Consider the following 25,394-nt stretch of genomic DNA (forward strand, 5'->3'; position numbering starts at 1 on the left):
GGGTATTTTCGTACTCAGGGGAAATTACCCTACACGTTTTGTGGTGATTTTCTTTTGTAACCCCTTGTGGAAATAGAAAAAAAATCAAGGATAGACCAACATTTAGTGTAAATTTTTTTTAATTTTTACACTAAATCATTGATCTTGTCTTGATTTTTTCATTTTCACAAGGGGTTAAAAGATAAAAAAAACAACACAAAATGTGTAGCGCAATTTCCCCGTCCGTAAATACCCCACATGTGGACATAAAGCACCATGTGGGTGCAGGGTAAGCCTCCAAAGGGAAGGAGCGCCATTTAGCTTTTGGAGGCTGAATTTGGCCAAAATGGATGATGAACGCCATGTCACATTTACAGAGCCCTCGTGCTGCCAAGACAGTAAAAAACGCCAGCAAGTGACCCCATTATGGAAAATACACCCCTTAAGGAATCTAACAAGGGGTGCAGTGAGGATATTGACCTCTTGATGACGGGCACATTTGTGCTGTGAAAGTGAAAAAATGACAATTTTCCCTTTCACGTCAGATTGTTCCACATTTTTGCCCATCACCAGTGGGGTCTATTTGCTTACTGCACCCCTTGTTACATTCCTTGAGGGGTTTAGTTTCCAGAATGGGTTCACTTGTGGGGGGTTTCCAGTGCTTTGGCAGCACGAGGGCTCTGTAAATGCGACATGGCCCTTGAAATTCCAGTGAAATTCAGATTCCAAAGGCCAATTGGCGCTCTTTCCCTTTGGAGGCTCGTCCTGCGCCCGCTTGGCACTTAATGTCCACATGTGGGGTATTTACGTACTCGGGAGAAACTGCGACACACGTTTGGTGTTTTTTTTTCTTTTATCCCCTTGTAAAAATGAAAAATTGAAGGCTAGAACAACGTTTTAGTGTAAAAAAATTTTATTTTTCCTTTTTCACGCCACATTGTTCTTAAAATCTGTGAAGCACCTGTGGGGTCCAGATGCTCACCGCACCCCTTGTTACATTCCTTGAGGGGTGTAGTTTTCTAAATGATGTCCCTTTAGGGGTGTTTTTTATGTTTTGGTACCCCAGAGCCTCTGCCAACCTGAAGTGGTACAGTCAAAAATGAACAAAAATAACGGAGCTATTGAAATTCACTAGGCGCTCCTTTATATCTGAGGCTTGTGGTTGCGTCAAATAGCGCAATAGGGCCACATATGGGGTATTTTTATAAACTGCAGAAACGGGGCAATCAATATTGTGGTGCATTTCTCTGGTAATAGGTTTATAATTATGAAAGATATTGGATTACAATAAAATCTCTGCACAGAAAATTTAAATTTTCTAATTTCTTACACACTTAGCTTTTATTTCTGTGACTTACCTAAAGGGTTAAAAAAACTTTCTGGATGTGCTTTTGCAGAGTGTGGGGGGTGCAGTTTCTGAAATGGGGTGCTTTGTGGGGCTTTCTAACATACAGTCCCCTCAAATACACTTTTAGGCTATATTCACACTACATAAAGTATGGCCGTTGTTGCCATTGGCCAGGATTTTGCAGTGTCGGACGGGATGATCTTTGCAGAGACCGGCCGTCTCTTACATAGTGTGAACATAGCCTAAACCTGAACAGGTCCCTAAAAAAATCAGATTTTGAAATTTTACTGAAAATTTGGAAAATTGCTAATGTTTTAAGCTTTCTATTGTCTAAAAAAATAAAAGAAAGTTTAACAATTGCCGCCAACATAAAGTAGAAGCAGAAAAGTTTCAAAGTTGGAAAAATGCATTTTTTTAAAATTTTTCACGTTATTTTGTTTTTTTTTCATAAAGATTCGTTATAAGTATCTACTTCAATTTACCAGAAATGTAAAGTACAATATGTCACGAGAAAAGTCTCAGAATCAGCCGGATTGGTAAAAGTTATTAATGAATTAAGTGACACAGGTCATATTCATAAAATTTGTCTCGGTCCTTAAGGCCATTTCAGGCCCGGTCCTTAACCCCTTAACGACAAAGGGCGTATAGGTACGCCCTGTTGCCGGTAAGGCCTGACCCGCGGCGGTCCCAGGTGCTGCTTGTAGCCCGGGACCGTAGGTATAAGCGGGCACGGTCCGATCGCCGTGCCCGCTAATACAGTAATCAGATGCAGCTGTCAAACATGACAGCTGCATCCGATTACCGGATCCAGCGTCTCCCTGGTGTCTAGTGGCGGAGATCGCTCCTCCGGGATGTTATCCCGGAGGAGCGATCTCCGTTTCTGAAGCTGGCCGGGGACCGCTCCAAGATGGCGCCGTCCCCGGCTCGGCACTCGTTTACTTCCGGCTGCAGCAGCCGAAAGCAAACGAGTGCCGATCTCATGGATTTCTGCAGCATATCTATGCTGCAGAGATCTCAATGAGAGATCAAAGTGTATATACTAGAAGTCCCCTAGGGGGGCTTCTAGTATATGTGTAAAAAAAAAAAATATAGTGTTGTTGTCAATAAAAAGCCCCCTCCCCTAATAAAAGTCTGAATCACCCCCCTTTTCCCAGGTTATAAATAAAAGTAAACAAATAAATAAATAAACAAACATGTTTGCTATCGCCGCGTGCGTAATCGCCCGAACTATTAATTAATCACATTCCTGATCTAGTACGGTGAACGGCGTAAGCGCCAAAAAATCCCAAAGTGCAAAATTGCGCATTTTTGGTCGCATCAAATCCAGAAAAATTGTAATAAAAAGCGATCAAGTCGTATATGCGCAGTCAAGGTACCGATAGAAAGAACACATCATGGCGCAAAGAATGACACCTGACACAGCCCCATAGACCAAAGGATAAAAGCGCTATAAGCCTGGGAATGGAGCGATTTTAAGTGACGTATATTTGTTGACAATGGTTTGAATTTTTTACAGGCCATCAGATACAATATAAGTTATACATGTTATATATCGTTTTAATCGTAACGACTTGAGGAACGTGCATAACAAGTCAATTTTACCCCAGGGCGAATGGCGTAAAAACACATTTCCCCCAAATAAACAAAATGCGTTTTTTTTTTTCAATTTCACCACACTTTGAATTTTTTTCTGGTTTCGCAGTGTACTTTATGCAAAAATTCAGCCTGTCATTGCAAAGTACAATTAGTGACGCAAAAAATAAGGGCTCATGTGGGTTTCTAGCTGGAAAAATGCAAGTGCTATGGCCTTTTAAGCACAAGGAGGAAAAAACTAAAACGCAAAAATCGAAATTGGCTCTGTCCTTAAGGGGTTAAAGGGGTATTCCCCCCAAAATTATTTTTGCATTAATACGCTGCCCACCCGTAGCTTTCCATCTTTCCAATATAAAGTTATTATGGATTCTGCACAGTTTTGCTGTTAACCAGCTGCATTCACCTCCATGGATTGCATAGAATCATCAGACCTCAGTCCACACCGACACGCTCTCTGCTCCTGGCCCCCACCCTCCGTGTCGGCATCACGTGTCCTCAGTCCCAGCACAGCGAAGTGACTGAGAACACTGATGCGGTGGCTGCTGTTACAGAGGGAGACAGTGATCAGCGCAGCTGTGACTGTCTCCATCTCTAACAGCAGCCACCCGGTCACCCCCAGCCCAGAGATCATCCCCTGTGTCCAGAGCCTCCCCGGCGCACCGTCCAGCACTCACCCACAGCACACAGCCCCCCGCCCCACAACCAACCGCCCCCCCATCACCCGTGGCATCCCTCACTCACCCGCAGCATAGCCTCCGCACTCACCCGCGGCACCCCCCCCCCCCGCGATCACCAACGGCAAGCTCCGCCCCCTGCAATCGCCCGCAACTAGCTCCGCCCCCGCAATCGCCCACGACTAGCTCCGCCCCCGCAATTGCCCGCGACTAGCTCCGCCCCCCATGACAAGCTCCGCCCCTCGCAATCGCCCGCAGCTAGCTCCGCCCCCCACGACAAGCTCCGCCCCTCGCAATCGCCCGCATCACCGCCAACTCAGCTCTGCTACACCGACGTCCCCGCCAACTCAGCCCTGCTACACCGGCGTCCCCTCCAACTCAGCTCTGCTACACTGGCATCCCCGCCAACTCAGCTCTGCTACACCGGCGTCCCCGCCAACTCAGCTCTGCTACACTGGCATCCCCGCCAACTCAGCTCTGCTACACCGGCGTCCCCGCCAACTCAGCTCTGCTACACCGGCGTTCCCACCAACTCAGCTCTGCTACATCGGCGTCCCCGCCAACTCAGCTCTGCTACATCGGCGTCCCCGCCAACTCAGCTCTGCTACACCTGCATCCCCAACTCAGCTCTGCTACACCGGCATCCCCAACTCAGCTCTGCTACACCGGCGTCCCCACAAACTCAGCTCTGCTACCCCGGCGTCCCCGCCAAGTCAGCTCTGCTACACTGGCGTCCCCTCCAACTCAGCTCTGCTACACTGGCATCCCCAACTCAGCTCTGCTACACCGGCATCCCCGCCAACTCAGCTCTGCTACACCGGCGTCCCCGCCAACTCAGCTCTGCTACACCGGCGTCCCCGCCAACTCAGCTCTGCTACACCGGCGTCCCCGCCAACTCAGCTCTGCTACATCGTCACTTCCAACTCAGCTTTGCTACACCGACACAGCCATCTCAGCTCTGCTACACTGTCATCATCTCCTTCATTGTTTCAGCTCTGCTACTTCACCATCATCAGGCATAAGCATTGCATGATGGGAAATGTAGTTTCCTATCTTGGATATAGACCATGTTTTAGAAAAAGTTGTAACTCAGGAATGGCAGCAGCTAGAAAGATGGGAGATGTCTCAAAATACTCAGGGGGACTTGGTGAGTAAGGCCATCTAGGTTTGGGAGCATTTCATTTTTTTAGCTCTTGGGGGGAATACCCCTTTAAGGGGTTAAAGGGAACCAATCACGCAGAAAATCAATGTAAAGCTAAGGATACATGCTGGTAGATCACCCAGCACACTTCCCAAATATGCCCCTGTAACCTCTGTGCCCCCCTCAATTAGACAGTATTCTTACTTTGTTCAGGTCACGCGCTGTATGTAAATTTTTGGTAAGTAGTCAAGGTGGGCGTATGTAGTCAAGGTGGGCGTATGTAGTCACGGTCCGGGGGCGTATGTAGTCACGGTCCGGGGGGCGTATGGGGATTTTCATTGGTGGCAGTGAGGGGGTTATCATTGGTGGCAGTGAGGGGGATTATCAATGGTGGCAGTGAGGGGGATTATCATTGGTGGCAATGAGGGGGTTAATCATTGGTGGCAGTGGGGGGGTTATCATTGGTGGCAGTGAGGGGGTTAATCGTTGGTGGCACTGAGGGGGATTTTCATTGGTGGCAGTGAGGGGGTTAATCATTGGGGGCAGTGAGGGGGTTAATCATTGGTGGCAGTGAGGGGGTTAATCGTTGGTGGCAGTGAGGGGGTTATCATTGGTGGCAGTGGGGGGATTATCATTGGTGGCAGTGGGGGGGTTAATCGTTGGTGTCAGTGGGGACCTGCAAATAAAATCATTGATGGCAGTGGGGAGCTGCAAAAAATAAAATCATTGGTGGCAGTGGGGACCTGCAAATAAAATCATTGGTGGCAGTGAAGACCTGCAAATAAAATCATTGGTGACAGGGAGAGTTTGCAAAGTAAATCATTGGTGGCAGTGAAGAAAGAACTGATGAGGAATACCAAATTTCTGCAGAAAGAGGAATTGAGGTGAGCCCAGCAGGTGAAACACAGCCTCCAGCGACGATCTCCGGCGCTTAGTGAGTTCGAGGCTATGTCTGTCATGCGCAGTACGGCGGGAGACGACGCTGACGTACTGCGCATGCGCAGGTTCCCGAAGACGTCGGCGCGGCCGCGACGCGGAACGCAAGCCGCCGGATGACGTCACTGGACCGCAAGCCTCCGAATCACGCCCCTCTGGGCGTGATTACAGCCCCGGACCGTGACTACATACGCCCCCCGGACCGTGAATACATACGCCCCCGGACCGTGACTACATACGCCCACCTTGACTACTTACCAAAAATTTACATACAGCGCGTGACCTGAACAAAGTAAGAATACTGTCTAATTGAGGGGGGCACAGAGGTTACAGGGGCATATTTGGGAAGTGTGCTGGGTGATCTACCAGCACGTATCCTTAGCTTTACATTGATTTTCTGCTAGATTGGTTCCCTTTAAGCTATGTTCACACAACCTTGGTTTTTAGAAAAGAATGGACAGATGATTGCAATGAAATTAGCGTCCGTCCCTATCTGCAGCGGCAGCATTGCATTGAACTCAATGCAATGCCGCCCGCTGTGTTCCAACATTATTATTTTAACGGATTCAGAATGGATGTTAAAAGAAAGAACATGTTGATTATTTCGGGGGACAGCGTCCGGAAACAATAGCTGTTAAGGCAGTGTAAAATACAGCCGATGCCCGCAATTCAATTAGAAAAAAAAAAATTCCGCAGCCGATACAGCTTAAGGGGGAACAGTGTATTACAACTGAAGGGGATACAGTGTATTAAAACTAATTGAGGGGGCAGTGTAATAAGTTAAGAGGGTTTAGCGTATAATACAATAATGAATATGAATACGAATTACTGAGGAAACAGTGTGTGGCAGTATTATATTTAAGCAGTACGGTGTGTAGTGGAATTATATTCAATGGGCACAGTGTGTAGCAGTATTATATCCATGGCTGAGTCGGAGCTAGTTTTTTTGATAAATGTTCCTCATTAATATATTTTATGTTCTAAGGCCATTATTTAATAATACCAGAAAAACACTTTCTCACATACATTTAGTTACATAGGGTGAAGCACTTCCTCCATGTATCATTAATAAAGCACTGGCCCTATTAGATCAGGGGGGTCAGGGAAAAGTTCACAGTCACTATTTTTCAGTTTGTTTCTGAGCTAGAAGAGCCCATTGTTTGGGGGGAGATCTGTGCTGTTCTCTTCCTGGATGCTGGATGATTGTATATAAGCAGCAGTATAATATAAAGGTATCCTGTCTAATGTAGAGGAGAAAAAGGAGGAGAAGCCACAAGTAGTGTAGAAGTAACAGGAGCGGATTAACTTCACCATAGGCTCCGGGCTGTTGACCAAGCTTGGGCCCCCCACCCCACAGTATCTATGGCAGCACTAGTGTAGTGTTCATAGTACAGGATAGATAATGTCATGATGCCCTGATTTGTACAAAATTGTGGTAAAAAAGCAGCATTTTTTTTGCAAATCATGGCAGAAATCTAGCCAGGAGACAATACACCACTGAAATTATAAGTCTTTTTGGTTGGCCATGGGCCCTCCAGGAGCTCAGGGCCCTGGGCTACTGCCCAAAAAGGACCTATTATAATCCGCTACTGAGAAGTAAACCCTGTCCTCAATTTGGTGTTCTCTTTCTGTGAGAAGATCGTGTTTTTCGTCAATGTGCTATGGTTGCAGCAGGCTGTTTGTGTGTGCTATGGCTGCAGCAGGCTGTGTATGTGTGTGTATGTGTATGCTATATTTGCAGCAGGATGCATGTGTGCTATGGCTAAAGCAGGCTGCGTGTGTGTGCTATGGCTGCAACAGGCTGTGTGTGTTTGTGCGCGCGCTATGGATGCAGCAGGCTGTGTGAGGTTTTCATTTCTCAAATTGCTCTGATAAAATGAAAGATGAGCTGTGATTGGTTTTTATGGACTAATCAGACACATTTTCTTATAAAGATATTTTGATATCTGGGTGTCCAGTCATCTACTCATCTCCTCCGACAGATACAGTAGCTAAATATGATAGGATAATCAACTTCCTCCTTCAGCTTTTACTTTCTGCACTAATAATAAAGGACTTTGCTGCCACTTCTTCATTCTGAGGATCAGTAGATATGGCTCCCCCAACCGATAATAAGTGATAGCACGTCCTAGTGAGAAAATCCATTTACCATAGCAAGAAAAGAATTGTATTTAATAAAAAACAACAGTTGGGTTCAGTTGTGAGCTCAAAAACTATATTTAAGCCAGAGTCTGAGCAGACAGAATGAGCTGAGCAGCAGGGACTTGGCACTGTCAAAATGGCACAGGCAAGTGATTGGCAGCAGGTGAGTAATTTTTTTTTTGTATCCCATGATGAAAAGTAAAAATTATTCTTTGGTGATAGATTTGTTTTACAATAGATCCCAATTAGGTCTGTGTTCACACATGGTGTTTTTGATGTTAAACATATAAAAAAAATGCCTTTTGTGAACAGAGCCTGAATGAAACAGCACTAACATTTTTGTCTTTCTTTTTTTTAGAATGCATTAATTAGCTGTGTAAATAGAAATGAAAGTAAGTACTTCTTCACTTGCTAAAGGACAAATTGATGGGTTAAAACCTTATACTACATTGATGCAATAAAAATCTTCACAGAATTCATTCTGAATTGCTGCTGGACCTTATTTTTCTTCCTTATTTGTGTGTGTGTGTGATCATTTGGGAATGTTAGGCTCACACTAGTATAATTCAAACAGGTTTTACATTTTTGCATCCATATTAGGGTATGTGCACACTGAGGAATAGGCAAGGAATTAAAGAGAAACGTTTTTTGCTTTAAAGAGTCACTGTTGTGTATGTATATATATATATATATATATATTTTTTTTTTTTTTTTTTTTTTTGCAAAAATCAATAGTCCAGGCGATTTTAAGAAACTTTGTAATTGGGTTTATTAGCCAAATCTGCCTTTTTCCAGGTCCCCCCTCCCTCCTCTTTTCCATCCACTGCAAAAAATCTGGAAATTGTGACTTGTTGCATCAGACGTACTCAGTCTGTTCTAGGGAGAGGGGAGGGGGGAGGAGGAAGGAGGGAGTTAGCCGGCAGCAGAAAGCAGATAACAGAGGATTACAGGCACGGAGCTGGGTGAAAGCTGTAATCAGAGGTCAGAGAGATCAGTGCTGACTGTCAGAGGAGATAAAGGGTGAGGTATTTGTAGATTAACTCTTTGTTGTCCTGTTTTGGTCTTTTATTTAGCTCTCTCCATAGGAGAACAATGAAGACAGGGGGGAGAGCTTCAAACTGCTTTTTCATGATAAAAATGCATTTTTCAGCTAATAAACCCAATTACAAAGTTTCTTAAAATCGCCTGGACTATTGATTTCTGCAAAAAATATTTTCACGGCAGTGACACTTTAAATTCCTTGCCTATTCAGCTCTGTCAGAATAGGAGCAGAATTCGGGTGCTTGCACACTAAGAAATGCTCACAGATATCTTTCCTTAGATTCCGCCGCTTGTCCCCACGCACTCCCACTTCACTCTCCTCCCGTCTGATAGACTCCATTTTATGGTCAGGCAGATTCTGCCGTCCTCCCAAAGAATGGACAAGTCATCCGTGAGAATTCCTTAGTGTGCAGAATCTGCCCAGGGAATTGACATGTGAATTCTTTGGGTGGAAAGCAGATCCGCGGCAAAAAATTTTGCTTGAAAATTGGGTCGTGTAAGCAACAGAGTGGAAATCCCATTGAACAGAATGGGACATTGTTCTGTTTATATTTTATGGGTGGAATTTCAAGCGGAAATTAAGAGCGTATTTCGCTTCAAAATCCCTGCTGTGGACTGGGCTCGGAATACCGCCTGCCTCACTGTCTAAATGTTAAGTATAGGGCCTCTCCGCTGAATGGATTGACATGTCAATTCTTTCAGCGCAGAGCTGTGGAGAGTGGAGGCGCCCTATACTTATCATTGAGACAGTGAGGCAGGCGGATTTCTGAGCCTGCGGTGGGGATTTCGCTCTGAAAAATCTGCCTATTTTCCTCAGTGTGAATGCACCCTTAAGGTCAAAAAACCTATCCTGATCCTGATGAATACTATTCACATGAACTGACAGCTGTCAGCTTGGGCCACCTGATCAGTTCAGATGAATAGTATGCACTACATAATAAGTCCATATTATGCTAGTGTGGGCTATGTCCATACATAGTATTTCCATCAGTGGTCAGTATTTTTTCAACCAAAACCAGGAGTGGGTTGAAAACAGAGAAACTATGCAGATCTTTTCATTATAATTTTGCCCTGTCATTTACACTCCTGATTTTGTCTACAAATACTGACCAAAAGACTGAAAGAATTACTGACCAAAATACTATGTGTGAATATAGCCATAGGCATTTGTGTTTTAGTTGCATTTCTTAGTTGACATAATAAGAAGGTAACTGGCTGTCTAGGCTGTCTAGGTAGACTGGCTGTCTAGGCTGCAATGTGGTCAGCATCACCAGCGTGAAGTTCATTTGTAATTTCATTTGTTCATTTGTATTATATGGGAAATAATAAAAGGATGAGGCACAAGGGAATACAGTGGTACCTCGGTTCTCAAACCTAATTGGTTCCGGAAGGCAGAGAACAGAGCAGTTTTAGAGCCAAGCAGTGTTTTCCCATAGAAAATAATGTAAATGTGTTTAATTGATTCCAGCACCCACCAATAATTACCTACAGTACCCATATATTACATTGTATAGCGCCCAGTGTTATCTCTACAGTACAGAACAGAACAGCACTATACTGTTCAGTACATTATACACAAGAAACATTCAACAAAACCAACAATTATAGTACAGTAGTCACTCCTCACCCATCCTTTACTGTATAGAGTCCCCCCCATTCCAGCACTGTAACAGATGGTGCATTGACTGTACTACTACTACTGTACTGTATAAAGTACTTTACTGTATGTGAAGCCTCACCATTGCTAAAGTAACCAGGTACAACCCACCGCAAGAACGTTCAGATACTTCAAGACTGGGGCCCGAAAAGTGTGTGAGAACCGAGCAAGAGTTTGAGAACCAAAACAAACTTTCCTTGAAAATTCTGTTTCAGTTCCAAGCAGTTTGAGAACCGAGCAGTTTGACAACCGAGGTACCACTGTATACTGATTTAGAAAACATATGCTGTACCTTGAATACGTTTCTGCAAAAACTAGACCTTTTTTCGTCCACAGACAGTGCCCCCCTTTAAAATGGGTTAATTGTGAATATTTAAATTAGACCCAGTTTCTGGAGCATTTGGAGATTCAGGAAGGCTTCCCTCAGGCACAATTGTTAATTTTTGTGCTAAAAAAGCCCCAAAAATCTTCCAGCAGTTTTTCCTTTTAGCATTTTTTCGGGCATTTTCTCATTTTAGTGTAAATTAGTACAGGCGGTTTTATTCCTTGTGTCTTATCCCCTGTGTTTTTATTATTACAAGTTATGGATTCTTTCATCATGTGATTTCAGATTTACTATTGGGGGGGGGGGATTGGAAAAAAAAGCCCCAATATGCATATAGAAATTGCGTTCTTTCCCCCTATAATACTTTATTGGAGGAAACACTTCTATTTCTTAAAAAAAGACATTCAGCCTGCTGCAATTTTCCTTGGAAATGCCATGGAAAAAAAATGCATAAGGTTGCCACTAAAAACACCAAATTTGGGTCGAAAACGGTGCAGCGAGATGTTAGCTGAGAATCCATGAGGAAAGATTAACCGAAATACCCATATGATACTTTTTTGCTATTCCATTTTTCACTGTGTTTGCAGTTTTTTGAAACTGCAGCAGGATCTGCGTTCAGAGTTTTTCCACAGAAAGCTTTGGTGTCTGTGGAAATAGACTTTAATCGGGGGGGGGGGGGGGGGGGGGGGGGATAAAAACGCCATGTGTATATATGCACGTTGGTGTTTTTTCAGGTGTTTTTCCCCACTTCTTCAAAAGAAAACCTGAAATCATATGATAAAGAATATCATGATTTGCACAAAAAAAAACACAGGGAATAAAACATTTAGGCTATGTTCACACTGTTTATTTTTTAAGAGAAGCACAGCTAGCGTTGGCGATTAAGCCGTTCTTGCCTTAAAATAATGCACTGCACTGAAGCCTGTGGTGAACAACGGCTGTTCTGACGGCCATACATTTAATTGAACTCTATGGTTAATTCGATGCCAGGCACACCCAAATGTGCCTGCAGGTTAAATAAAATAAAATGATAATGTTAATACATAGTGGGAACCTTTTTTGTGGCTTTTTTTCCAGCCTTAAAAAAAAATGTGCAAAATTTGTGCCTGAGGGAATACCCGTCATGTGGGTATTACATTTCATATTTCCTTATTGCCTCTCAGCTAACATTTGGCTGCAGCCCCAAACAAACCATGCACCAATTTTGCTGTTTTTATTAGTTTTTTTTTTTTAAAGAAAAAACCCAGTGCGATTCCACCTTATGAATTCTTATTTATTTTCTAGAAAGCCAGTAATTTAATATGTACTGTATACCATATACCATATTGTATTTTCTTACCATATTTTAGAAATCTAAATACTTAAAGCGTAACTGTCATTTCAGGGTAATTTTTCTGAAAACATTAAATATCAACAGTACAAGCGATTTTAAGAAACTCTGTAATAGGTTTTATGTACTAAAAAAGTTTCCTTCTGTACTGAAAAAGCAATCTCCCAGCCTCCCCCCTCACATCAAATGAAGCAGGATTTCTGTCTCCATTATGTGGATATGGAGAGGGGAGGGGCTGTTAGGAGTGACTGAGCACAGAGGATTTCTGCAAAGCACAACACCCTGCAATCTTCTCTCAGTAAGTTGATAGATAAGCACTGACCTTTCTGACCCCTGAATCCTGCGGTTTAGGTGCACAGAGAGTCTACAAACAGCTGACCTTCATGTCACCTCTTCCTGCTCCCTCATCTCCCTCAGCCCCTCCCCCCTTCATAGGCTTACAATGGAGAGAGCAGAGCCCGTCTTCACTGTCTTCTCTGTAATGAAGACGTGTTTGCCTGATAATGCACAGATAAGAAGTCAGGGGGGGAGGCTGGGAGATTGCTTCTTGAGTACAGAAGGAGGCTTTTTTGGCTGATAAAACCTATTACAGAGTTTCTTAAAATCACTTAGACTACTGATTTCTGCAATAAAAAAAACCATGACAGTTACGCTTTAACATAAACGTGATGAGTTGATCGTTTTTTTTTCTTTTATATTACAGTGGGCTCGGTTTGCTGTAGTTATGCTGGTCGGCACACCAATTGTCGAGAATACTGCCAAGCCATATTTCGAACTGATTCATCTCCAGGTCCATCACAGATAAAAGCAGTGGAAAATTACTGTGCATCCATTAGTCCTCAACTGTTGGAGTGTGTAAATAACTATACACAGTCATACCCAGTCAGAAATGCGAGTGACAGTAAGTTAATGTTTTGTATATTTGTGCTATCTACCTGTTAGGTCCAGTTCTAATGACAAAGAAAAATTATTCAGCACTATTTTCATATAACGAAATAGAGCAGAATAGATGACATATTATATTTGTGGACTGCCCATCTTTAGATGAACCCATTTTTGTGTTATCTTGTACTCAATACCTCAAGTAATTTTTTCTTTTTGAGCTGCACAATTGTGGAGAAAATGAACCCTTGCTTAGTCTTGGAGGCCTTTAGCACTTTTATGGCCATTGATTTACTCAAGCGTCACATGTCCAATTGATAATTCATCCTTTACTAGCTTACAGTTAGCAACATGGTGACCAGTGGCAATCACGTGAATGTCAGCACCTTCATGTGGCAAGAAATTATCTTTTTTTTTTTTTTTTTTTTAAAGAAGTCTTTTCAAAGCCAACAGATGTTAGCGGTGGTGCAACCTGTACAATTGTAGATCTTTTGTTACTTGTTACTTTTCTGTACAATATTTGGCAGAAAAGCCACCGTACTTTGTTTTAGCTGATTTATACACTTTTCTTGCTTGAGTTTCCATTGGTGGTCGATAGCAGGAAAAAAAAAATTGTGTGTGTTTTAATACTTGAGCACTTATGGAATGCATCTTCTATTCATTTTTAAGAATCTTGAGCTGCTCAGCAGCAGAGAGAAGGAGATCACCTATCAGAATTTATGTATATCCCACAAATAGATCTTCACGTCCATTTGCACATTTGGCAGGGGTACTCCACATACTGACTATATAGTTTTTTGTTTTAAGGAATAATGTTTACATTATGGTTTGCTACTGTTTGGCATATAATAAGTGATATTACTTTCTTAAGTGGATCAAATACTAAAAGTTTTTCCTTGCATGAATTGCACAGTCTGAAAATAAATCTTCATATACTCCTTCCCCTTATAATTCATTGTCCTTAGCTACCATGAAACCTTGCTCGGGATCTTCTTCACAGTCCAGAGTATGTAACCATACTGATCTATGACAACAAACGTTTCTTGGTGTGCTTCAGCTGTAAGCTGACTTCCATGTTGTATTCCTTAGCATTCTTCTTCAACAATTGGAGATTGGGGAGTGAAGAGTAGAGAAATAGGGGGAGATTTATGAAACTGGTGTAAAGTGAAACTGGCTCAGTTGCCCCTAGCAACCAATCAGATTCCACTTTTCATTCCTCACAGACTCTTTGGAAAATATAAGGTAAGATCTCATTGGTTGCTAGGGGAACTGAGCCAGTTTCACTTTACACCAAGTTTGATAAATCTCCCCAATAGACTCTAGAGAAAGTCTATAACATATCCAGACAGGACTGTGCAACTCTGTAAGGAGACCTAACAGTACCAAATGGAAATGAACGGGCACAGTAGTGCTTCTACCCATATGTTTTGGTCATTTATGGGGGTATCAGTATTTGGACCCCTCAATCAAGGTGCTATTCTGTATTTGTCTACTACACCTTTATTGTGGCTATGGGGTATTTAAAGAGTACTTGTCATTATACGCCTGGCAATGCAGTTGACATTGAAAGATTAGGTTTCCAGTGCAACAGTCCACCATAGCCGAACTCTATTCACAAGCCCTATTATTACAATAGGCTTCATCCACAGACCTCCCTAGGTGTGGGACGTTGCCTTGGCAAACCAGTCTTTTATCCTAAAACATTTATCACCTTATCACTGAAGTAAAGATGCATGTTAGAATCCACTAGGATCCCCTTCAATTGGTAGAAATACGGACCCCATTCTCCTCATGTATGAGTGCAGTTAGCGGGGAATTAAATAATGTAGTTGCTGTGCTTTGTGACTCCATTCAAAGTATACCGCTATCAGTGGTGAAAGTTTTAAAGCGCAACTTTAATTTCAGTAGCCAAAAAATGAAATTCCTCAAATAAAAAGCCCATGTGTTACCCTTTAAAAAGAGCCCTAAACTGTGTTGATAGCTTGTACGCTGGCTGAGATATCCCCAGTTGTTTGGCTCAGAAGAATAAATGAATTGTTCTCTTGGCTAAGAGAAAGTGGGCGTGGCCTATCCCTCATCTCCCTGGCTGGCTCCCTCCATTCTCTGAGCAGCACCTTAGCAGATGTGGGATCAGATGGAGCCCCAGCAGATGTATCACAAACAGTGGGATCAGATAGAGCCCCAGCATACAGTATCACAATGTAAGATTAGATACAGAGCCCCAGCAGATGGTATCACACACAGTGGGATTAGATACAGTCATCTGCTCTCATTACACTGTAGGATAATGTCAGCCATGGAGGTGGGGGCACCTGCTGCAGACATCTGATAGTGAATGTTATATGTACTATGGAAGGACTACAGCTGTGTTGTGCTGGGACTTGTAGTCCTTCCCTCAGTGACTCACCCATGCAGTACATTGGAGTGATGGTGGCACTGGATACACTTGTGCCTCCACCCAGCTCTTCCCCTGCGCTGCTCCTCACACACAACACCCTCAGCTCTGCTTAGTGACCTCTGTGAGGGGAGGGGGGAGAACGTGCTGCTAAAAGGGGGGAGAAGGGTTTGTTTATGTCTCTCTCTGTGTCAGGGCTGTTATCTGATGCTGCTGTCAGAGTCTGTACACTAAGTACGGATTTGCAGGGAAGGGGCGTGTCCAGCAGGAATGCAGAAATAAGTCAGAGGCAAAGAGAGCTCTGAGGGGACTTTTGGCTTTATGTATTTAAAAAACTGTTCATTTTAGGCTATTAATGTATATTACAAAAAGTCTTATCATGACCTAAGCTAACTAAAACTGAATGGTCAAAATATTTTATAGTTGCGCTTTAAGTTGGATTACCCTTTTTAAGTTATTGTTAAATCCTTATTTTCTGCCAGCCTTACAATTACAGTATATTTGAACTGAATAATTGTAGTGATGCCAGTCTTTTTATTTTTTTAAGGTGTACACTGCTGTGACAGAGCTGAAGAAAAAGCTTGCCAAACGGCCTGTAAAATGATTCTCATGTCAAATAAATCTGAACATGATATTGTTGAAGACCTAATCAGGGAGTGTAAAAAGTCCCCACTTCCTCAAGATCCACTTTGGCAGTGCTTCCTGGAGAGTTCTAGGTCAGTCCAGAATGGGGTCACTGTTGCTCATCAACCTTCCACAGGACTAGACGGTGCAAAACTCCATTGCTGTTCAAAAGCAAACTCTTCATTATGCAGGTAGGTGCCTGGGCGGTGCTGCTGTGTTTGAAAGTAATGTAATCATCTGTATCAGGGCAGGGAGGACAAAGTTACTTGACCAACACAATCTTGAGGCTGCGTTCACACTACGTATATTTCAGTCAGTATATGTATATTTCAGTCAGTATATTTCAGTCAGTATTGCAACCAAAACCAGGAGTGGATTAAAAACACAGAAAGGATCTGTTCACACAATGATGAAATTGAGTGGATGGCTGCAATTTAATAGCAAATATTTGCTGTTATTTTAGATCAACGGCTGTTATATTGAAATAATGGCAGTTATTTACTGTTATATGGCGGCCATCCACTCAATTTCAACATTGTGTGGACAGAGCCTTTCTGTGTTTTTAAGCCGCTCCTGGTTTTGGTTGCAATACTGACTGAAATATACTGACTGAAATATACATAGTGTGAACACAGCCATAAGCTGCATGTGCGCAAACTTGCTTGGAGTTGAGAAGGATGCTGGGACCTAAGAAAAAGCTTCTGTCCTTCTGGTATTGGCACCTCTGTCAACTCCTCGAATCTGTATCAGGTCGATGCCCTAGGCAGCACCCCCTGCTCAGTGCTAGAAATGGCCCTGATTTCACAATAATCCATCTGTCGAGGTCCAGAGCCAAGGATTATTACTGTTATGTGTTTAACTAGAACTCTTGCGGATTTGGACAGGTATTTCTTGAAACTAAACTCATGGTTTTGGAGGATGGCCTTTGTAAAAATGGACAATCTTCCAAGGCTATTGTATATGTTTCAGACTCTACCCATTGTTTTCTCAGTGGCCTTTTTCAGGGCCCTGCAGAGGGCCATATCTAAATTTATATGGGGAAAGTCTAGACCCCGTATTAAATACTCTATCCTTATGCAATTTAAGTACTTGGCTAGTATGGGCCTTCCGGATATGCACCTGTAACACGAGGCAGCTGCCTTGGGCAGGGTCCTGCATTGGGTAAACAATAAGGGATCAAAGAGAAGGGTTCACCTTGAGCTTTCCTTATCTCCAATACATCCTTCGCTGCTCCCTTGGATACCCCCTTGAGATAGCCATGATTTGTCCGACTTGCCCTTCTTGATACCCCATTCTCTATGCATATGGGACAGATGGTTAACTAAGTTTGGCCTATCACAATGTCTCTCCCATTCTTCAACATCCCGCTTTCCAACTGGGATGGGGTCCTCCCAGATTTCTTTATCTGGGATCGTCACTTATGTCCTCGAGTGTGCTGCATGGATGAGGACACTGTCTCCACCCTAGCTTCTTTGCAAGCTCGTTCTGAAGGCCGCTGTTCTGTCCTGGCTGGAATATGGGCAATTGACCTCATTTGTCAGTGCCTAGCTGCTCAGGAGCACATATTCAGTGACTCTTACTGACTTTGATACTTTGATTAGTCACTGCCACTTCTGCTATCTTTCATTGTATATCTGTACTTTACAAAATACTGGTCAGCATACTAATTCCATTGATGTACAGTCTATCCAGAAAATGTATGAACTTTCACATGGATTCTCCATGGGTTCTAAAGCAAAGGGAAAAAAAATTACAAAATTATTTCAAGGTGGTATTATGGCCCTGCCATATTGCACAAGATGTTTCCGTTAGACTTGTGTTGGCGGTGTCTTAGTGAGACTGGAGATATGTTACATACATGGTGTTCATAAATTCTGGGACAAGATCTTGGCAATTTATAACGCATATTTTGCCAGGAATGTCGTTAATATGCCCCAACTTACTCTGTTGTCTAAACTCCCTGGGTCTTTGGCAGAGATTAAAAAAGGGATCTTAAGACATTTCCTCACAGCAGCTTGTAAGGTCATCCCCCGATCATTGCTGAGGCACATGACAGATCTGACAAGTTTAATAAAATATGGCTTCCATGGCGTCTGTTCATCTCAAGTTAAGCGCTACAGAATCTGTTCATGCTATAGAAATAAATATTATTATTATTATTATTATTATTATTATGTTAATCTGCTAGTTTAGAGTGGTGTCTAATATGAAGCTGCTGGGTTGGCGTCTCTGTTTATGCTGACATTAAGGCTTTTCCCCATCCTCATGGGGATACCTCCCTGGAGTCTTTCTCCCCTATTCTGTTATCCTCCCCTTCTACTAATTTATTTTACTACTGGCTTTACTCCTCCTTTATCTGCTCCCCTGTTTTTATACTGCACTAGAAAATGTACTCAGCGCTGCCCGGGTATAAAGTGTCATTGTGTTAATTAGATTTGTTCTAAGGTGCCCAGGAGGCCAAGCTAAAGGTATTGTTTCATCTGAGTTAATCAGTGGAATTGTATACCTGTAGTGCATAGTTGGAGGGGTTTTGTATACCCACAATGTATAGTTTTTAGGGGTCTCGCATATCTGTAGTGCATAGTTGGGGGGGCTGTATACCTGCTGCCTGGGCCTAAACGCAGGAGGGCGCAAATGTACGCCTTGGCGCGGTCCCGGGCTTTGGAGTGGGCTCACGAGCTAAACCTGTCCCATAGCGGATAAGGACCAGCTGCTATCTGCAGCCAGGCCCTCACCCTCCATGGCGGGCCATTGCGATTGCGTAGCCGCCATTAACTCCTTAAATGCAGCGATTGCACCACGACCGCTGCGTTTAAATATAAGTGACTGGAGCATCTCCGGTCACTTAGCGATCGGGACCCCCGCAGCGTGTCTGTGGGGGACCCAATCGCATTTCCTGACTGTCGGAGGTCTGCTACTTACCTCCGTGCAGTCCCCCTCCCCAATAAAAGTGAAAATCACCCCCCCTTCCCATTACATACATAAAAAGTAATAAAGTTAATTACATGTTATATACCGTAGCATGCGTAATCGTCCGATGTATTAAAATAAAACAATAGTATTCCCGCACGGTGAACGGCGTGAACAAAAAGCGGTAAAAAAAACGCACAGATTGCTTTTTCTTTATGACACTTTATGTATAAATTTTTCTTATAAAAAGCGATCAATACGTTTGATCTAGAAAAAAATGTTGCTAATATAAACTAGAGATCTTGACGCAAAAAAATGACTCCCCATACAACCCCGTAGATGAAAAAATAAATGCACTATAGGAGTTACAATAGGGCCATTTTAAAAATACCTATCTGCAAAAAAAATGTTTTACAGCTAATAAAAATAGCAAAACGTTAGAAAACCTAGTATCCATTCATATTGCTGTGTTCAGACCGACCTATAGAAGAAGGAAAAAAAAGGCCAGTTTTACTGTAAAGTGCATTACGTAAACATGAAAGCCCCCCCAAATTTTTTTACCCATTCATTTTATGGCAGATTGAAAGATGCCATTACAAAGTACACCTGTTCCTGAAAAAAACAAGCCCTCACATGGCCCTGTAGGTGGAAAAATGAAAGAGTTATGGGTCTTAGAAGGCGAGGAGGAAAAAACTAAAATGCAAAAGTGACAATTGGCCCGGTCCTTAAGGGGTTAAATGATGTTAAAACAGTTCTGGCAGGATGGTAGCCCCCATAATAGTGTGCTAAATTTTAAATGGCTGTAATCAGTAGAATTATAGGTAACACATTAGCTTTAAGAGTCAAGTTAAAGGGGTACTCCAGCGGGGGGGGGGCACTTTTTCGCTGGGACCGGGGAGGAGGTGGCTGAGGGAAAAGACGTCCACTCACCTCCCCGGTTCCAGCGGCGGGTGCCGCATCGCGGCGCTCCGGTCCCCGGCGCTTCCTGGTGTCTGACGCGGGCCCGAGACGATACGTGACTTGAAACTGATCCCGCCTCTGTCACTGACTGGCTGAGCTGACCTGAGACGTCACGTCTTGGGCTCGCGTCAGACACCAAGAAGCGGCCGGGAACCGGGCACTGGAGCGCCGCGATGCGGCACCCGCCGCTGGAACCGGGGAGGTGAGTGGAAGTCCGAGCGAAAAAGTGCCCCCCCGCTGGAGTACCCCTTTAAGAACCTCCACACATTTGAAAGCCATTTGTTTTAGATCTAATACGATATGTCAAATATCACCTATTAGCTAGCCAACAACAGAGATCAAATGTATCCTATTTATGTTATGCAAATGATCTACAGTATAATTGAAGTGTTCAAAAGGTTAGAACATTTAAAGACTATTTTTAGAAATAATCCAATAGCATTATCAAGCTCTGACTGTTTATAATATTTACCATATTTTCCGGCGTATAAGACGACTTTTTAACCCTGAAAAATCTTGTCAGAAGTCGGAGGTCATGTTATACGCCAGGAATGGTCGCTCCACACGGTGGGGGGTGGCTCAAAAATGGCCCGCATCCCCACCGTATGGGGCGACCCTTTAAAAAAAACAAACAGTTAACTCACCTGGGCCCGTTACCGACCTCTGCGCGTCTTCTTCTCCGCTCCCGTTACCGCCGCAGCCAGGAATTATTCAGGTCTGGTATGGCAGTGTTAAATGTGGTGCCTGGAGTTATTACCTACCAATCCTGTGGTGGGAATTCCTACAGACAATATGCAGACCGCTCTAATCATTGATTCAACATGGAAATTTGTTTATGTTTTAAGTTGTTAAAAAACCATGAAAAATGCAATTCCGAAACCACTGTCCCCACGCTCCCCAAAATGGGGTGTCTTCAGGTTTAGTGCCTAGGGCAGCAGCAGCTGTTAATACGGCCCTGAGAACAGGTCATAAAGGAAAAACAGAGATCTCTCTTCTCAAATCCATTCCTGGCTTTGGCTTCAAAAATCTGTCAGATAAATCTCTCTGTGTAAACGCACCATTACAAAGTTATATAACTTTGTATTATATGTCGTCACAAGCGGGGGGCTGGCTTGGTCTTACTCCTCTTCAGCTTCTTCCACAGTAGAGAAGAGCAAGCTGGAAGCCATGTGATGCGCTCTAGCCAATGAAAAGGCTGCTGGTGCACACTTGCACCAGTAGCCTTTTCTCTCTCATTCATTACAAAGGAACCCAGAAGTAAAGCAAAACCGAAGACCTAGGCTTACGGGGGCCGCGGACGTTGGGACTTTTAAATGCCGATCGACCCAGGGATGGTTAGTATAAAATCTGTGTCAGTCATTGTTTTTTTTCCCTAGCGCCGGAGTTGTCCTTTAAGACCACTCTAGACTGAACAGAGCTTGCAATATGTGATTGATACATAAGGGGGAATTCACATATCCAATTTGTTGCACAAATTTCGCCAACTTTTCCATTCATTTGAATCCCACTTGAGGAAATATGCTTTTTTGCTGCTACATGAACACGATTCAAATGAATGGAATTTCTGCCTAGTGTGACTGTCCCCTAACAATCTGTATTATTTTTTCTGATTTCAGGGACTTGTGTACTAAACTTTACAACACAAGCTGGGGAAACACACAGAACTGGCAAGAATTTGACCTTTCGTGTGAATACAATCCTATGGAGACACACATGTTAACATGCCTAGCAGATGTGCGAGAACCTTGTCAACTGGGATGCCGGAATCTCACATACTGTACTAATTTTAATAACCGGTAAAAGTTTTTGTTAAATACGCTGTGATCTTTGAGGGAAAATAATATAGAAATCATCTTGCTGACATTTTTCTATTAGATATGTGTGCTGCTTGGTAATGGTTTTAATAGACCCTTCTACAATTTGTATCGGATGATTTATAAATATGGCATGGGTGGTTTTTTCTACATCACATACACACCAAAAAACTGACATTTACTATGTCAAATTTCACATATGCATGCAGATATATCCAAGATTAGTTTTTATTAAAACCAAAGTTTATTGGAGGTAAGTCTACATAACTTCATTTTCTTCATTTATTTTTAGGCCAACTGAATTATTTCGAAGTTGCAATGCTCAATCAGACCAAGGAGCAATGAATGACATGAAGCTGTGGGAAAAGGGAAGCATTAAGATGCCTTTTATGAATATTCCTGTTCTAGATATTAGAAAATGTCACCCAGAAATGTGGAAGGCAATCGCTTGCTCGCTCCAGATTAAACCATGTCACAGTAAATCTAGAGGAAGCATCATCTGCAAGTAAGAGGTGCTCATTATTATGCTAAAAGGCAGGGGCACAATGCAGAAATAAAGTGCCAGGGCTCTACAAGTAAGGGCTGCAGAGGCAGAGCCATGAAAGTAGTGTGTTAACAACTTAGATGACCTGCCTATTTTAGGCCTTAGAGACCAAGTAATTTTCTTCGTTTTTTTTATCATCGTGTTCCAAGAGCCATAGTGTTTTTTTTGTTTTTCATTGGCATAGCCATATTAGGGCTTAATGGAGCCTTTTTGGTATTCAAGTAACCTTTTGGGGGGGATAATGGAAATATATATACATTTTTTTTGCATAATAAATTTACCTAATTCAGCGTGCAGTAAAAATAACATAATAAATGTTTTTTGCAAGTTTGTAGAGGTAAAAATAAAAACTAAAATTAAATTGGCTCTGCCCTTAAAGTGTCACTGTCAAATTTACTTTCAAAATTTAAATCAGCAGTAGATGGGAAATTAAGCAAGTTTGCAATTTACATGTATTATTTATTTATTTTATAATGCTTTGAAACAAAGCTATACTTATTTTTGTGCTGGTTGAAAAAAGAGACTAAACACAGGAATTTCTCATAATCTACGCGCTCACAGAGAAGGCAGACATTTGCTTGACAGATGCATTTAGCAGGGAGTCTCTGTACTGCCTATGACTTCCTGTGTTTTAGGCCGTATTTGACGACCTGATATTTAGGAGCAAGCAAGCACTGACCTTGTCATTTATACAGTATATACGTATCTAGTCACTAATAGAATAGACAAAAGGGTGGATAAAATAAGGCAAGTGTTTTGGGAGGAAGTAAATTGAGTAAAAACAGTAGAGAGCTTCAAAATAACATAAATGCATATGTATAGAACCTATCATCATCCACCCCTCTTCCCTGCATCCATCCCCTTCTTGTATATCCCCCCTTCCCTGCATCCATCCCCTCCTTGTAAATCCCCCTTCCCTGCATCCATCTCCTCCTTGGTTGAACTTGATGGACATGTGTCTTTTTTCAAACTATGCAACTATGAGAATAGGGTAACACAAAATATACCACGATTTGCCATGACTGCTATACAGGGGTACCTAGGGTAGGCTCAGAAGAAGAGAGTTTTTTGCAAAACTCTCATTAATGCAAGGCAAATTTTATTTTAAGAAACTGGTTCTCCACTATTACACTATTATCAGTAGAATCATGGAAAAACTTGATTACACAAGTAATTAAATATAAATCAGTCTGGTTCAAAGGGAAGAAATATGGACTAGCCACATTCCAACAGTTTTGGCACTCTGGTAAGGTAATCTCCCAATATGTGTATGGGAGGGGGGAAAGAGGTGTGGCCTCGTCCGGCACCTAAGTTATGGATTACGCCAGGAATAAACCACGCAGACATCTACACCTGCTCCGGAGCAGGTATAAATTGCTGTGCAGGTCCCACCAGCTTTACTATGAGGCATGCGATCTATTAGTAAATCCGTCTAGGTATACGGGGACTGAGCTATCTAAGACTGCCGTTTAAGTACACCAGTCATGATAAAAGTCCCCCTTAGTGAACTTGTGCACATTATAATTGGTGGGTAACAGAGTAATAGCTTATAGTAATGGTATTCTGGACACTAATAATTTTTATATATTGCTGGGGCTTCAAAGAAAATAATAATTAAAAAAAACATACTTAACCCACTTTCCTGGGGTTCCTCCTGTGGCACTTTTGTGTCCCCTGCTGAATGCCGTGGCCTCTACTTCTGAGATAGACTTGCCCCGGCAGTGACAGCCTGCACAGCCAATTACTGACTAAAGTGAGACAATGCTGCGGCCTGTGATTTGGCTGAGCAGGCTATCACTGCCGTGACAATACCGTCTCAGAAGTAGTGGGCAGAGGTTCGATGAGGGATATTAAGACATGACAGGAGGACCACCTGTTGGAGTATGGTAGGTGAGGATAGGTTTTTGTATTATTTTCTTTGTGGCCCCAGAAATATATAACAATGTTTAGTGTCTGGACTACCTTTTTAGGGGTCTTCCATAGATCTTGTTGTCTGCAGCTACTTTCACGGGTAACTTACTGCATGCATATACAGCTCTCATTGAAATGAATATATCACATATTATTGCAGATTCACAAATACCTGCTTGAGAACGATGAAAAAATAATGAATGTATGGGTATAATTTTTTTTCTTCAGATTTACTTATTGAGTGCAAATAGAAATTAACATTGTACTCTGTCTCTTTCCTTAAGAACAGATTGTATTGAGATATTGAGAAAGTGTGGTGACCACAGTAAATTCCCAGAAAGTGATACAGCAGAAAGCATATGTGAACGGCTTTCCTCAACTGATGACACTGACGACTGTATTCCACTGGATACATATCTCCGTAAGTCATTGTAGTTATCATTGAATAAAATCCTTTATAAAGCACCTTTAAGTTATAATCATATAGAATGGGAAATACAACAGTTTTCTAAATTCCCCCAGTCCTCCCCCCCCCCCGCGCGCGCGACACGATCGCAGAGAAGCAATTCCCACATCAGCTCCCGCCAGGGGTCAGCGTCATAAGGTGCTGATCCCGGCTCAACGATCTATTGTTTCTGGCTGCAGCAAGCCAGAGCTATAGATCGCCTATCTCATTGATCTATGCAGTATATCTATACTGCATAGATCTCAATGAGAGTCCCCCAGGGGGACCTCTAGTATGTGTGTATAAAGAAAAAAAAGGTTTTTTTATTAATAAAAAAATCCCCTTCCCTAATAAAAGTTTGAATCACCCCCCTTTTACTCCTGATCTCGCACGGTAAAGGGCTTAAGTGAAAAAATCCACCAAAATCAAAAATTGCGCATTATGGTGCAAAGAATAACACCTCACAAAGCCCCATAGATCAAAGAATAAAAGCGTTATAAGGATGGGAATAGAGCGATTTAAGAAACATTTCTTTTTTTAAAAAAGGTTTTAATTTTTTAAAAGCCATCAAATAAAATAAAAGTTACATATTGTTGTAGTCGTACTAACTTGAGGAACAAGTCAGTTTTACCCTAGGGCGAACAACGTAAACACAAAACCCCTTCAAATAAAAAAAATTACTTTTATTTTTAATTTCACCACACTTTTAATTTTTGTTCTGGTTTCGCAGCATATTTTATGCA

At 42.5% G+C, this 25,394-nt stretch overlaps 1 protein-coding gene across 1 annotated transcript in view; it reads left to right on the plus strand.

Annotated features, from left to right (window-relative positions):
- Positions 1-25,394, plus strand: part of RECK (reversion inducing cysteine rich protein with kazal motifs) — an 86,550-nt gene that overhangs the window by 32,984 nt on the left and 28,172 nt on the right. The window contains exons 7-12 of the mRNA XM_069958281.1: positions 8,172-8,205; positions 12,870-13,067; positions 15,991-16,258; positions 21,554-21,733; positions 22,044-22,256; positions 24,491-24,627. Of these exons, the coding sequence (XP_069814382.1) occupies positions 8,172-8,205; positions 12,870-13,067; positions 15,991-16,258; positions 21,554-21,733; positions 22,044-22,256; positions 24,491-24,627 (1,030 nt within the window). The remainder of the gene's footprint in view (positions 1-8,171; positions 8,206-12,869; positions 13,068-15,990; positions 16,259-21,553; positions 21,734-22,043; positions 22,257-24,490; positions 24,628-25,394) is intronic.

This window comes from Dendropsophus ebraccatus, chromosome 2 (genome assembly GCF_027789765.1).
Source record: "Dendropsophus ebraccatus isolate aDenEbr1 chromosome 2, aDenEbr1.pat, whole genome shotgun sequence".
Lineage (NCBI taxonomy): Eukaryota > Metazoa > Chordata > Amphibia > Anura > Hylidae > Dendropsophus > Dendropsophus ebraccatus.